Here is a 13,954-nt window from a genome sequence, read left to right as displayed (position 1 = left end):
ATAATTGAATGGTGGAGCAGACTCAATGGGCTGATTCTGCTCGTGTCTTATGAGATGCGACTGGAATTTTACCTTCCTGCTCGCCACAGGAATCAGAGCGGGCGGGGACGGACCATGGAAAGGTCCATTGACCTAGGGGCGGGGTCTTTCCGGTTTCAGGACAAGCGAGGCTATAAACTCCTGCCCACTGTCCCAGTACGATGCATTTGTTCCTGCCCTGGGTTTCGACAGAGCTGTCCACTCAATCCCCTTCTCCAGCCCTTACTGTCCAACGCTGGACTCTTTCTGAATCTAGGCATCCGCTGTCCTGCCTGTTTTTTTTTAAACAAAGAGAAAGACACAAAAGAAATAAGAATATTTCATTGCATTACAGTTTGAACTTACAGCGTTCATCTACAAAGAAGGGCAGGTTCCCCCGAAGCGATTGCCGTGATTCATATTCGGGCGCTGGGACTGCGTAATCAGGCTCATAGGGGGGCAGCAAAGCATCCTGTCCATACTCATGCCGTCTCCCAGTAACAGGAAGATTACATAGACGAGCGTAGTCATCTGCAATTAAAAACAAAAGTCAAGACTGAAAATGGTGTTGATGTCAAATTATTTGTTCTCCTGTTGACAGACGATCACTATTGCTGGCTCAAAATCCTGGACTTCACTCCCTAACAGCACCGTGGGTGTACCTACGTCACAGGCACTGCAGCGATTCAAGATGGCGGCTCACCATCTCTCTCTCAAGGGCACTTAGGGATGGGCAATAAATGCTGCCTCCCGGTGACACCCACACAAATCGAGACAAAGATGTGGGAATCAGGGAAATTACTGCACTGTAAATTGTAGAGTTGGCACTGCCATCATGTCGGGATGTTTAGCTCTGACTTTCTCACTCCCGAGTTTAACTTGACTGGAAGGACGTCCTGCCTTCAAGAACCAATCAGCAGTCTGGCAGCTCTCCAGTTCCCTGCAGCGCCACCAGCAGTGATGGCCACAGCAGGGACTGCAACCAGACCATCCCCAAAGGACGGGGGGTGGAGATCAGATTCAGAGGTGACTCGAGCCAATTAGACAGGCCTCAGCGAACAGGCTTGGGGGTACGATAGTGAGATCCAGGAGGGGAAGGAGTGAGGGATGGGAGGGGTGCTGAGCATAGGGCACCCACACAGGAGGCCCAGAGTCTGATGGCCATGGAAGGTGCGTTTATAATGCGGCCAAACTCAACGTGCAAATCCTTCCAGGTGGTAAGAGCAGGAGAGCGCCTGGTCATTTGGGACTGTGTGGAAGTGGCAACACAAACAGCCTCCCCACGCTCAAAGATTCCACACGCAAGCCCTTGCCACAGGCTCTGTGTGAATAGAATCATAGGACGGAATTCTCCTGTCACGCCTGCCACAGGAATCGTAGCGGGCAAGACACATGGACCATGAAAAGATCATAGAATCATAGAACCCTACAGTGAAGAAAGAGGCCCTTCGGCCCATTGAGTCTACACTGAACGCAATCCCACCCAGGCCCCACCCCCATATCCCTGCATATTATACCCACTAATCTCTCTAACATAAGAACATAAGAAATAGGAGCAGGAGTAGGCCATCTAGCCCTTCGAGCCTGCCCCGCCATTCAATAAGATCATGGCTGATCTGTTGTGGCTCAGTTCCACATTCCCGCCCTCTCCCCATAATCCTTAATCCCCTCGCTTATCAAAAACCCATCAACCCGCGTCTTAAAAATATCTAGCCTCCACCACTTCAACGGGCAGAGAATTCCAGAGATTCACCACCCTTTGAGTGAAGAACTTCCTCCTCAACTCCGTTCTAAACCGCCCCCCCCTTTACCTTGAGGCTGTGGCCCCTAGTCCTATTATCCTTTCTGAGCGGGAAGAGTCTCTCCACCTCTATCCTATCCATCCCATTCATCATCTTATACGTCTCAATGAGATCTCCCCTCATTCTTCTAAACTCTAACGAGTACAAGCCTAGTTTATTCAGCCTCTCCTCATAGCTCAACCCCCTCAACTCCGGAATCAGCCTAGTAAACCTCCTCTGCACTCCCTCCAAGGCCAAAATATCCTTGCGTAAGTACGGCGCCCAAAACTGCACACAGTACTCCAGCTGCGGCCTCACCAATGCCCTATACAGCCGCAGCAAGACCTCCCTACTTTTATATTCAATCCCCCTCGCGATGAAGGCCAGCATCCCATTCGCCTTCCCGACCACCTGCTGCACCTGCAAGCTGGGTTTTTGCGACTCATGCACAAGGACCCCAACGTCGCCTGCTGCAGTTTTTCTCCACGTAAGTGATAATCCTTCCTACCATTATTCCTACCAAAGTGGACCACCTCACACTTGCCAACATTAAATTCCATTTGCCATTTCCTGGCCCATTCGCCCAGCCTATCTAGATCCTTCTGTAGACTCTCCACACCCTCCGCACAATTTGCCTTTCCTCCAATCTTGGTGTCATCAGCAAATTTTGACACCCTACACTCGGTTCCCTCCTCCAGGTCATCTATATAAATGGTAAATAGCTGAGGCCCCAGCACCGACCCCTGAGGCACTCCACTAGTCACCATCTGCCAATCCGAATAGCACCCATTGACCCCCACTCTCTGCCTCCTATTTGACAACCAATCCTCTATCCACGCTAACACCCTACCCCCAACTCCCTGTCCCCTGACCTTCTGCAATAACCTCCTGTGAGGTACCTTGTCAAACGGCCTATAATTCCCTGCCTTTTGCCTGGCACCCTTCTTAAACAACGGCATAACATTAGCCGCTTTCCAATCTTCCGGCACTTCCCCGGAATCCAGCGACGTCTGGAAAATAACCACCAAGGCATCCACTATCACCTCCGCCATTTCTTTCAGAACCCTCCGATGCATTCCATCCGGTCCTGGGGACTTGTCCACAATCAGTCCCTCCAGTCTGTCGAGCACCTCCTCTCTAGTAACAGTAATGTCATTAAGACCCTCCAGTCCTACCACCTTTCCATCTCTAACACCTGGCAAATTATTCACGTCCTCCTCCGTGAAGACAGAAACAAAAAAGTTATTCAGGACCTCAGCCATTTCCCCATCCCCTACCACTAAGTCCCCCTTCTCATCCTCTAAGGGACCAACGTTCACCCTAGCCAGCCTCTTCCTTTTTATATATTTATAAAAACTCTTGCTATCCTTTTTTATATTAAGCGCAAGCCCAGCTTCATAGTTTCTCCTACCCTTCTTTATCATCTTCTTTGTCAATCCTTGTTGACATTTAAACCTCTCCCAATCCCCTTCTCGCCCACTACTCTTTGCTACTCTAAACGCCTCCGCTTTTAATTTAACACTTTCCTTCACCTCCTTCGTTATCCACGGCTTATTACCTCTCCTCCTACTGTCCTTTTTGACCATCGGAATAAATTTCTGCTGAGCACCAAGAAAGATCTCCTTAAAGATCCTCCACTGTTCCTCAGCAGACCTACCTTCCAACGCGCTCCCCCAGTCCACATTCGCCAATTCTTGTCTCATCCTAGCGTACTCCCCTCTGTTCAAACAAAGGACGCGCGTCTGAGAACCCACTTTCTCCTCCTCCATCTGCACCAGAAACTCCACCATACAATGATCACTCTCCCCAAGAGGATCCTTCACCGCAAGGTCCCTAATTCTACCCGCCTCATTACATAGCACCAGATCCAAGATAGCTCGCTCCCTCGTCGGCTCCAACACACACTGTTCAAGGAAACTATCCCGGCAGCATTCCAAGAACTCCTCCTCGAGCCCACCACGTCCAACATGGGTCGACCAATCAATATGTAGATTGAAATCCCCCATAACTCGGCTGTCCCATTCCTGCACGCCGCACTTATTTGCGCGTTAACAGCCCGCCCCACCTCCAGATCATTATTTGGGGGTCTATAGACGACACCCACCAGCGTCTTCCTCCCTTTGCTCCTATGCATCCCTGGACACTAAGGGGCAATTTCTTAGCATGGCCAATCAATCTAACCTGCACACCTTTGGACTCAGGTGGAAACTCCTGCCCACAGACTCACACAGCGCAGAAAAGGCCCTTCGGCCCATCGAGTCTGCACTGACAATAACTACCACTAAAGGCGCGCTAATCCCATTTTCCTGCTCTTGTCCCATATCCTTAAATGTTATGATATTTCAAGTGTTCATCCGAACACCTTTTAAAGGTTGTAAGGTTTCCGACCTCCACTACCTTCCCAGGCACTCCATTCCCACCACCCTCTGAGTGGAAAATGTTTTTCTCACTCAGAATCTCCTGCCCCTCACCCTAAAACTACACCCCCTTGTGAGTGACTCCTAGGCCAAGGGGAACAGCTGATCCCTACTCCCCCTGTCTATACCCCTCATTATCTAATACTCCTCATCATATGCCCCCTCAGCCTTCTCTGCTCTAATGGGGTGGCACAGTGGTTAGCAATGCTACCTCACAGTGCCAGGGACTCAGGTTCAATTCCGGCCTCGGGTCACTGTCTGTGTGGAGTCTGCACATTCTCCTCGAGTCTGCATGGGTTTCCGCCGGGTGCTCAGGTTTCCTCCACAGCCCAACAATGTATGGGTTAGGTTGATTGGCCATGCTAAATTGACCCTCGTACCAGGGGATTAGCAGGGCCAATATGCGGGGTTACGGGAATAGGGGCTGGGTGGGATTGTGGCCGGTGCAGACTCGATGGGCTGAATGGCCTCCTTCTGCACTCTAGCGATTCTACAAAGAAAACAATCTAAGCCTATCCAGTCTCTCCTTATGGCTCAAATGCTAAATCCTCGGCAACATCCTGGTGAACTTCCTCTGTATGCCCTCTCACGCAATCATATCCTTCCTACAGTGAGTTTCCCAGCCGTGGTCTAACCAGTGCTCTGTACTATCCTTCTCCCTTTGAGGGACTGTTAATGCACGCCGTGACATCCACTTGAGAGAGAGGTTGAGGCATTGGATTGAAGTCCCAACCGAAAGGCCAACATCCAACAATGAAGCTAGGCCTCAGTGTAGCACTGCAGGTTGGGCCTAGGTGAGGCGGTTAGGTCTGGGGCTGGGCTAGTCCTGAGCCACTGCACCCACCAGAGCGAGGGGTTGGGGGGGGGTTGTGGCGGTCACAGAAGGAGAGCACTGGGTAGCTGCAAAGCTCAGTAATCGTTTCCCCAAAAGCAGAGCTGCTGAATTGAAAAGAAAAAGTTAAACATTCACAGCTGGGAACATTTGGAAATTGGCTGCTGTGTGCAGACAAGAATGCTTTGGGTTTTCAGTCAAGATACAATCCAACAGAGCCTTAATGGCAGCAGGACATTAAAATAAAACAGAATCAAAATTAGAACAGGTTTGTTTAATTTCTATGTATTAAAACAAAACACAACAGTGCAAAGAAAACAAATCCCACTGATCAAATAATTATTGAACCGTCTTGTGTTAACTGCACCTACAAATATTCACTCAAGTGGCACAGTGCTGAGTTGCCAAGATTCATCTGTGTGCTGGACCACAGGCAAGTCTCGCTGCTTATCTTTGTGCTGAAGGGAAGCTTGGCCCAGGGAATGGACTTTATAGTCCCAACTCCAGCCAACACTGCAGTGTTACTGAGTTTATCCCATTCGGTGATGAGGTCTGACACATCGCATCGACAGGATTGTGTACTCAGAAGCAAAAGAGCCCAGAATGGCAAGCTTTCATCGACCAGTACAAAAACTATGCTGGATATGGCACTTGGGGTGAATGGGATCAAAGGTTATAGGAAAAAGCAGGATTAGGCTATCGAGTTGGATGGTCAGCCATGAAGGTGATGAACGGTGGAGCAGGCTCGAAATGGCCTCCTCCTGCTCCTGTCTTCTACGTAAAAACAAAATACTCGGCAAACTCTGGAAGTCTGCAGTAAGAAGGCTGGGTAAAAAGGCTGGAGATACGCAGCGGTTCGGGCAGCATCTGTTGAGGAGAAAGATGTTTCAGGTGGGTGACCATTCACTAGCTCTGAGTGTTGTTAGGGAATGAAGTTAATTCTATTTCTCTCGCTTTAAGAGAACCTGCGCACCTGCCGCACCTGCGCAAGGATATTTTGGCCCTGGAGGGAGTGCAGAGGAGGTTTACTAGGCTGATACCGGAGTTGAGGGGGTTGAGCTATGAGGAGAGGCTGAATAAACTAGGCTTGTACTCGCTAGAGTTTAGAAGAATGAGGGGAGATCTCATTGAGACGTATAAGATGATGAATGGGATGGATAGGATAGAGGTGGAGAGACTCTTCCCGCTCAAAAAAGACAGTAGGACTAGGGGGCACAGCCTCAAGATAAAGGGGAGGCGGTTTAGAACATAGAACATAGAACATAGAACATTACAGCGCAGAACAGGCCCTTCGGCCCACGATGTTGCGCCGACCAGTTACAAAAACAATGACCCACTAGCCTATACCAATCCCTTTTCGTCCATAAACCTATCCAGAGATCTCTTAAACGCCCCCAAACTAGACGCATTTACAACTGCAGCAGGCAGGGCATTCCAATCCCTCACCACCCGCTGGGTAAAGAACCTACCCCTGCAATCCGTCCTGTAGCTACCCCCCCTTAATTTAAAGCCATGCCCCCTCGTGCTAGCTTTCTCCATCCGAGGAAAAAGGCTATCACTATCCACCCTATCTAAACCTCTAATCATCTTATATGTTTCAATAAGATCCCCTCTTAGCCGCCTTCTTTCCAACGAAAACAACCCTAGATCCCTCAGTCTCTCCTCAACGGAGTTGAGGAGGAACTTCTTCACTCAAAGGGTGGTGAATCTCTGGAATTCTCTGCCCGTTGAAGTGGTGGAGGCTGCCTCGCTAAATATTTTTAAGAAGCGGGTTGATGGGTTTTTGATAAGAGAGGGGATTAAGGGTTATGGGGAGAGGGCGGGAAAGTGGAACTGAGCCACAACAGATCAGCCATGATCTTATTGAATGGCGGGGCAGGCTCGAAGGGCTAGATGGCCTACTCCTGCTCCTATTTCTTATGTTCTTATGTTCTTAATGTGCACTCGTTTAGCTGACAACACAGGACGTTCATAGTGCACCAGTCAAGAGGGATCAGTGGGATCCATCTACTATGGCCCATCAAGTCGCAAAGCCCTATCTGTGGCCTGAAAGGAAGGGAAAGCAGTCACTTAGCCCTTCGTGCACCTGCCTTTGCCTCTATCACTGGAATTTTACTGCCCCGCCTGCCACGGAGTCAGAGCGGGCGAGGGGTGGACAACGGAGATGTGCTTTGATCTTGGGTGGGAATTTCCATTCTTGCTCGAGCGAGGCCGTAAAATCCCGATCCATTTCTCTTAAAGAGTCGGATTTGTCCCAATGTGGGGGAAGCTCGCCGTCGCGGCAAAAAGCTCCGGAAATGGTGGAAAATTTGAAGTCCCAACCCAAAGCCCAGCATTTCCCATCATCATGGGGCTGTGGGGGGTGGGATTAGATCCGGGTTGGGGGCCACACACACGTGATTCACAGAGATCGCCGACCACTTCGATCACTGGCTGCTTCCACGGCAGCGGGAGTTTGGGAAAAGCAGGAGTGCGGAATCCAGACTGTGCAGATTAGGATGGGGAGGAGCAGCTCTGTGCTGGGGCAGGTTCCTGAGATACCTTCCAAAGAGGTAGGGCACCCTCTGTGCCTGACAGCGTTTCTTAATTTCGCTCCTGAGAAATCTGTCTTTGGTTTTTGCAACCTCAGTCCAATTCAGTTTTTAAGACGGGGAACACTCTATTTCGAGCGACTTGCGTCTTTGACTCAATAAACGTTCTGAATTGTCTCGGCATCACTTCCAGAATGCAACGGCCAGTAATTCTCAAACCCTAGCTGCAAGTCAAATAAAGGAAGTGTTTTGAATGAGAAAAGGCAGGGACAGAACAAAGGAGTTGATCGAAAAGAGGAACACTCGACCGATCTGGTCCATGCCAAGTATGATGCCCTCTCAGCGAGTCCCAGTGGCCCTTGTTTGACCCATATCCCTCTAATCATTTCCCGTCCATCTACTTACCCAAATGCTGTTTAAATGTTTTGATTTGATTTATTGTTGTCACATGTATTAGCATACAGTGAAAAGTGTTATTTCTTGCGCACGATACAAAGCATACCGTTCATAGAGAAAAAAAATGAGACAGTGCAGAATGTTGTGTTACAGTCATAGCTAGGGTATAGCGAAAAGATCAACTTAGTGCAAAGTAGGTCCATTCAAAAGTCTGATGGCAGCAGGGAAGAAACTGTTCTTGAGTCGGTTGGTACGTGACCCTAGACTTCTGTGTCTTTTTCCAGATGGAAGAAGCTGGAAGAGAATATGTCCGGGGAGCATGGGGTCCTTGAGTATGCTGGCTGCTCTTCCGAGGCAGCGTGAAGTGTAGGCAGAGTCAATGGATGGGAGGCTGGTTTGCCTGATGGATTGTAGCTGCTTCAACCATTTCCTCTGGCAGCTCATTCCACAGACGCACTATTGTGTTGAAAAGTCTCTCATGTATCGAATAAATAAACAGATCTCCCCCACCCCCCCGCCACGCACTTTCTCCAACCGTCTGCCAAACATCGACAAAAGGCGTGAAGTAAGTGACGGTTTAACTCAGCTCAGACTTATTCACAGAGCTAATAACGCCAATAGCTTATAGAAACCACGAGGTACTGACTGGCACTGCAGGACACAGTTTCTGTGCTAATCCCCGATCACAAGTTAGTCTCTTTGATTATATTTTATTACAAGTTTCATATCACTGACCCTCCCACTTGCTTTCTCCACAAGTGTTCTCTGCACCACCCCCCATCACCCCAACACCCCCCCCCGACCCACCCCCTCCACCAGCACCCCCCCGCTCCCCCCCACCCACCAAGACTTGGTGGCATTAAATCTCAATTGGATCTTGCCAATCACAATTGTGTTCCCTCACCCCTGCTTTTCATTACAAAACTCTCCTTCTTTGAAGCAAATTCTGGAAGCAGGCAGCAGGGCAAAGTGCCATCAGAGGGGCGGGGGGCGGTAGGGTGGGGGTGCAGGAAAGGGGTGCCAACCTGAGGGTTCAACGTCTTCCGCTGCCCATAGATGTTGCGTGATCTGCTTTCCCAGGCCACTCTTCAGAGGACAGTTAAAAGTCAACCACATCTGTGTTCATACTGAAGTCACTGTATTACGATCGATTGGCTTCACCATTTTACCAATATCAGTTTATATTTTATTCCCAGACACTTTTTAAACTAAAACTTGAATTAAGTTCTCGAACTGACCGTGGTGGGATTTGAACTCTTGCTCTCTGCATTATCACCTCAGGCCTCATTACCTCCCCTTTGGCTTCACGAGTATATTTTTTTTCCATGCGCCTGTGAATCGCCTCAGGATATTTTTCTATGTTAAAGGCGCTATGTAACTGGCAGGAGTGGCTGAGACACAACTAAAACAAAACGTGTGGTTAAACAGCTACATCTGGAACTCACACCTCAATAATGCACCGAGCCAGCAATGTAACTGGTGTCCAGGGCTGTACTGGGCAGTACACTGCAGCTTTCTATTGTAAATCTTCCCAAGCCAACTGAACACATTGCAGAACAATGCCATCGCTCCCACTTTGTTTCATTAAGGTTGCTGGAGACAACCCTCTATACTCCACTCAATCCCCCTCCAAACCCCACTCACTCACCCTCCACACTCCCGAATCACCCTCCAAACTCCAATGAGTAAACCCTCCACATCTCCCTCAATCACCCTCCACACTCCCCTCAAACAGCCTCCACACTCCCCTCAATCAGCCTCCACACTCCCCTCAATCAGCTTCCACACTCCCCTCAATCAGCCTCCACACTCCCCTCAATCAGCTTCCACACTCCCCTCAATCACCCTCCACACTCCCCTCACTCACCCTCCACACTCCCCTCACTCACCCTCCACACTCCCCTCAATCACCCTCCACACTCCCCTCTCACCCTCCACACTCCCCTCAATCACCCTCCACACTCCCCTCAATCACCCTCCACACTCCCCTCAATCACCCTCCACACTCCCCTCAATCACCCTCCACATTCCCCTCAATCACCCTCCAAACTCCCCTCAATCATCCTCCACACTCCCCTCAATCACCCTCCACACTCCCCTCAATCACCCTCCACACTCCCCTCAATCACCCTCCACACTCCCCTCAATAAACCCTCCAATCTCCCCTCAATCACCCTCCACATTCCCCTCAATCATCCTCCACACTCCCCTCAATCACCCTCCACACTCCCCTCAATCACCCTCCACACTCCCCTCAATCACCCTCCACACTCCCCTCAATCACCCTCCACACTCCCCTCAATAAACCCTCCAAACTCCCTTCAATCACCCTCCACATTCCCCTCAATCACCCTCCACACTCCCCTCAATCACCCTCCACACTCCCCTCAATCACCCTCCACACTCCCCTCAATCACCCTCCACACTCCCCTCAATAAACCCTCCAAACTCCCTTCAATCACCCTCCACATTCCCCTCACTCTCCCTCCAAACTCCACTCACTCGCCCTCCAAACTCCACTCACTCGCCCTCCAAACCCCACTCAGTCAGCCCTATCAGCCTCTCCCTCAGCGTCTCTCCCTGGCAGCTGAGTTTGGGGAGGGAAGCAGCAGAGCCTAAACTGAGAAATGAAATCAGATGAAGAGAGGAGCGTTGGAACAGGAGGTTACAATTACAAAGCTCGGATTAAAACAAAACCCAGGGCCAAACACACCAAGAGTATGGAAATAATTTAAACACTGCCATTCTTGTGGTGCTCGTAGCTGTCAGCGTGCCGGAGAAAAGGGGGGCTGTAAATACGCGGGGAGTGCGTTAAAAACCCCAGCCTGACCACGGCAGGACTATTGTAACGTACAAGAGCCCATTTAGAGTGTGCAATCCAATACTTAAAGCGGTGTGTCCAATTCACGTGTTCCACACACTCACTCGGGCATCTCCATTAATCGTTCTCGCTGCCAGCGTGAAGTTCTGTTTTGCCTAAGTTTCCCACAGAAACATCATGAAGCAATTTGAGAGAGGAATCTTTAGCAGCGGAGGGCCGGATCTGGGTCAATCCCGGTCTGCCACTTCAGGCGCCACATTCATTATATTACAGAGTGACAAAATCTTAGAGAAGTCTGAGACAAGCGCGCCATCTACGGAGGAGCAGACAACAAGTGTCTGAGGGGATGCTGCCAAAGCACCACAGCTCAGCCAAAGCTGCCGCAACATTTGGAAAGGTCCATTCCCTCTCCCTCGCCAACCCCCCGCGTGACCCCCGCAGCCTCCTCCCTTGCCCGTCTGGTTGTTCTCGGACAGCAAGAGAACACTGAAATATAGAGAGGGCGGGTAGGAACTCAGCCACAGCATCATTCCTCGCTACGTACACATTACTGGAATATATTTCCCCCTGTACAGCCGGCCAGAGGATCTAAAGTTACTTAAACGCCTCCAACCCGAATCCACTGGGGTCTCACATTCCTGAATTTCAGCCTCTGCTTGAAGCATTCACGCCCAAGTCCGCCATCCGTTTCAAAACACAGGAGTTCATTATTTGTACTTGTGAGCGGCATGGTGGCACAGTGGTTAGCACTGCTGCCTCAAAGCGCCAGGGACCCGGGTTCGATTCCCAGCTTGGGTCACTGTCTGTGCGGAATTTGCACATTCTCCCCATGTCTACGTGGGTTTCCTCCGGGTGCTCCGGTTTCCTCCGACAGTCTGAAAGTCTGATGTGCTGGTTAAGTGTGTTGATCGTGCTAAATTCTCTATCAGTGTACTCTGCAGTCTCTCCATCAGGTGACGGAGTGTGGCGACTGGGGGATTTTTGCAGTAACTTCATTGCAGTGTCAATGTGAGCCGACTTGTGACATGAATAAATAAACTTAAAACATTGACGTCTTTGAACACTAATATTTGCACGGCGTGGGGAGGGGGGAGGTTTCAAGATTAGCCGCTTTATTCAGTAATGCTTTGACCTGTATAATAAAAGCAAACCGGCCCAACGCTACCATCAGCTGCTCAAAAAAAGACGTTTGATTCTCACCAAATTTCTCCTCATCTCAGTATAAATGATTGAAGCTACACCAACCCCCCACTTCACTCTGCACCCTGCCCTCCCCTCCCCGCCCCACACAGTGTTCTAGCTTTCCCAATCAGGGAAACCAACCCATCAGGGTCTACCCTGCCAAAACCCTCCAGGATCTTGTGTGTTCCAACGTGACCACCTCTCACCAGATAAGACCACAGTCAATGTTTTACAGTGGTTAGCACTGCTGCCTCACTGCTGCCCGGGTTCGATTCCCGGCTTGGGTCACTGTCTGTGCGCAGTCTGCACGTTCTCCCCGTGTCTACGTGGGTTTCCTCTGGGTGCTCCGGTTTCCTCCCACAGTCCGAAGGACGTGCGGATTAGGTGCATTGGCCATGCTAAAATTGCCCCTTAGAGTCCAAAGATGTGTGGGTTCGGGAGGTTGGTGGAGTAAATATGTAGGGCCTGGTAAAATGCTCTGTTGGACAGTGGGTATAGATTCGATGGGCCGAATGATCTCCCTCAGCACTGGAGGGATTCTATACCGTCAGATCAAATGGGATCAGCGATAGCATTTTCTGAGGTGAAATCAAAAACAAAAGATCTAAAGACAGAAAAGAGCAAACAGTGAACTGAAGCCCTGCTTGAAATGGACTGGACAATAATGTACTTCCTGCAAACATTTTTTGCCAAATGGCATCCAGTGTGGAAAGTAATGGACTCACTTGGTGCTGTTAGCTTCATTCCCATTATCACCAGTTTGGCAGTATTGTCCCCCTCCCTGTCAGTTACTGCTGAAGTATACAAGCTAAGGTTTGCTCCTATCTTCTAAGTCCAGTTCTTGGCCCCACGTGGCCCCTGACCCAGACATCTGCATATTTAGTCATGTCTCTGCAGCCTTTGAAACAATGCAGCGAGTTTAAATGTGAACGCGGCAAATCTTACGCTATCCCTGCCCTCGGAACATAAACTCAAGGGAATACTGATCGAAACTGTGACTTAAATAAAAAAGGGAAAGACAGTTTGTTCTGATAGAAAGCAGTGGATTGGCCAAATTTTCACTTTTAAATTAAAAGATCTGCTTTTATAGAATCCGCAGAATCCCAACAGTGCAGAAGGAGGCCATTCAGCCCATCGAGTCTGCACCCACCACAATCCCACACAAGTCCTATTCCCATAACCCCACATATTTACCCTGCTAATCCCCCTGACACTGAGGGGCTCGATTCCGGCATCAGGTCACTGTCTGTGTGGAGTTTGCACATTCTCCCCGTGTCTCCGTGGGTTTCCTCCAGCTGCTCGAGTTTTCTCCCACCGTCCGAAAGACGTGCAGGTTAGGTGCATTGGCCACACTAAATTCTCCTTCAGTGCACCCGAACAGGCACCGGACTGTGGCGAGTAGGGGATTTTCACAGTAGTTTCATTGCAGTGTTAACGTAAGCCTACACTAATGTGCCATTAATAAATAAATCTAAAAAGTTTAAACAATAGTTTCTGGATAAATTGGGAATCTGTACATTAAAATAGAAAATCCTGGGAATATTCTGTGGGTGTATCAGCCCCAGTAGGAGTTGGATTAATGCTTCGGGTGCTGTTCTGGGGGGGGGAGGCGGGGGGGCTACACACTCTTGGCTTTCCAGCATTTTCTGCTTGCCCTTAAAAAGGAACAGCTTTAGTTTTCCAGGAAAGATTGATGCACTTCTTGTTTAAATCTGAAGGTGCTGCTAACACTCTAAGTCATAAATTATTGGACTCAATGCATCATTTTCTATCCGTCTCTGATGTGGCAGAACATTTTATAAAAACTGGGAGGAGCATCAGCCCCGTGGCTGTTTTCAGAGCGTGGAATCAGCTGGCAATTATCAAGGCTTTACAGAGTGTTCTCAGCCAGAGAACATCCCTGTTTTGTTCTTAGGATTGAGTCATAGAGCAGTACAGCACTGAAACAGGCCCTTCGGCCCAACCAGTCTATGCCG

The 13,954-nt window shown here is 49.6% G+C and overlaps 1 protein-coding gene across 7 annotated transcripts in view; it reads right to left on the bottom strand.

Annotated features, from left to right (window-relative positions):
• ltbp1 (latent transforming growth factor beta binding protein 1) overlaps positions 1-13,954 on the bottom strand; it is a 331,204-nt gene that overhangs the window by 12,185 nt on the left and 305,065 nt on the right. For all 7 annotated transcript variants that reach the window (XM_080200719.1, XM_080200720.1, XM_080200722.1 and 4 more), the window contains one exon: positions 385-549. In XM_080200719.1, the coding sequence (XP_080056845.1) occupies positions 385-549 (165 nt within the window). The remainder of the gene's footprint in view (positions 1-384; positions 550-13,954) is intronic.

Source organism: Carcharhinus amblyrhynchos, chromosome 12 (genome assembly GCF_965287045.1).
Source record: "Carcharhinus amblyrhynchos chromosome 12, sCarAmb.v2.hapA, whole genome shotgun sequence".
Classification (NCBI taxonomy): Eukaryota; Metazoa; Chordata; class Chondrichthyes; order Carcharhiniformes; family Carcharhinidae; genus Carcharhinus; species Carcharhinus amblyrhynchos.
This window is presented reverse-complemented; position numbering and strand designations above follow the sequence as displayed.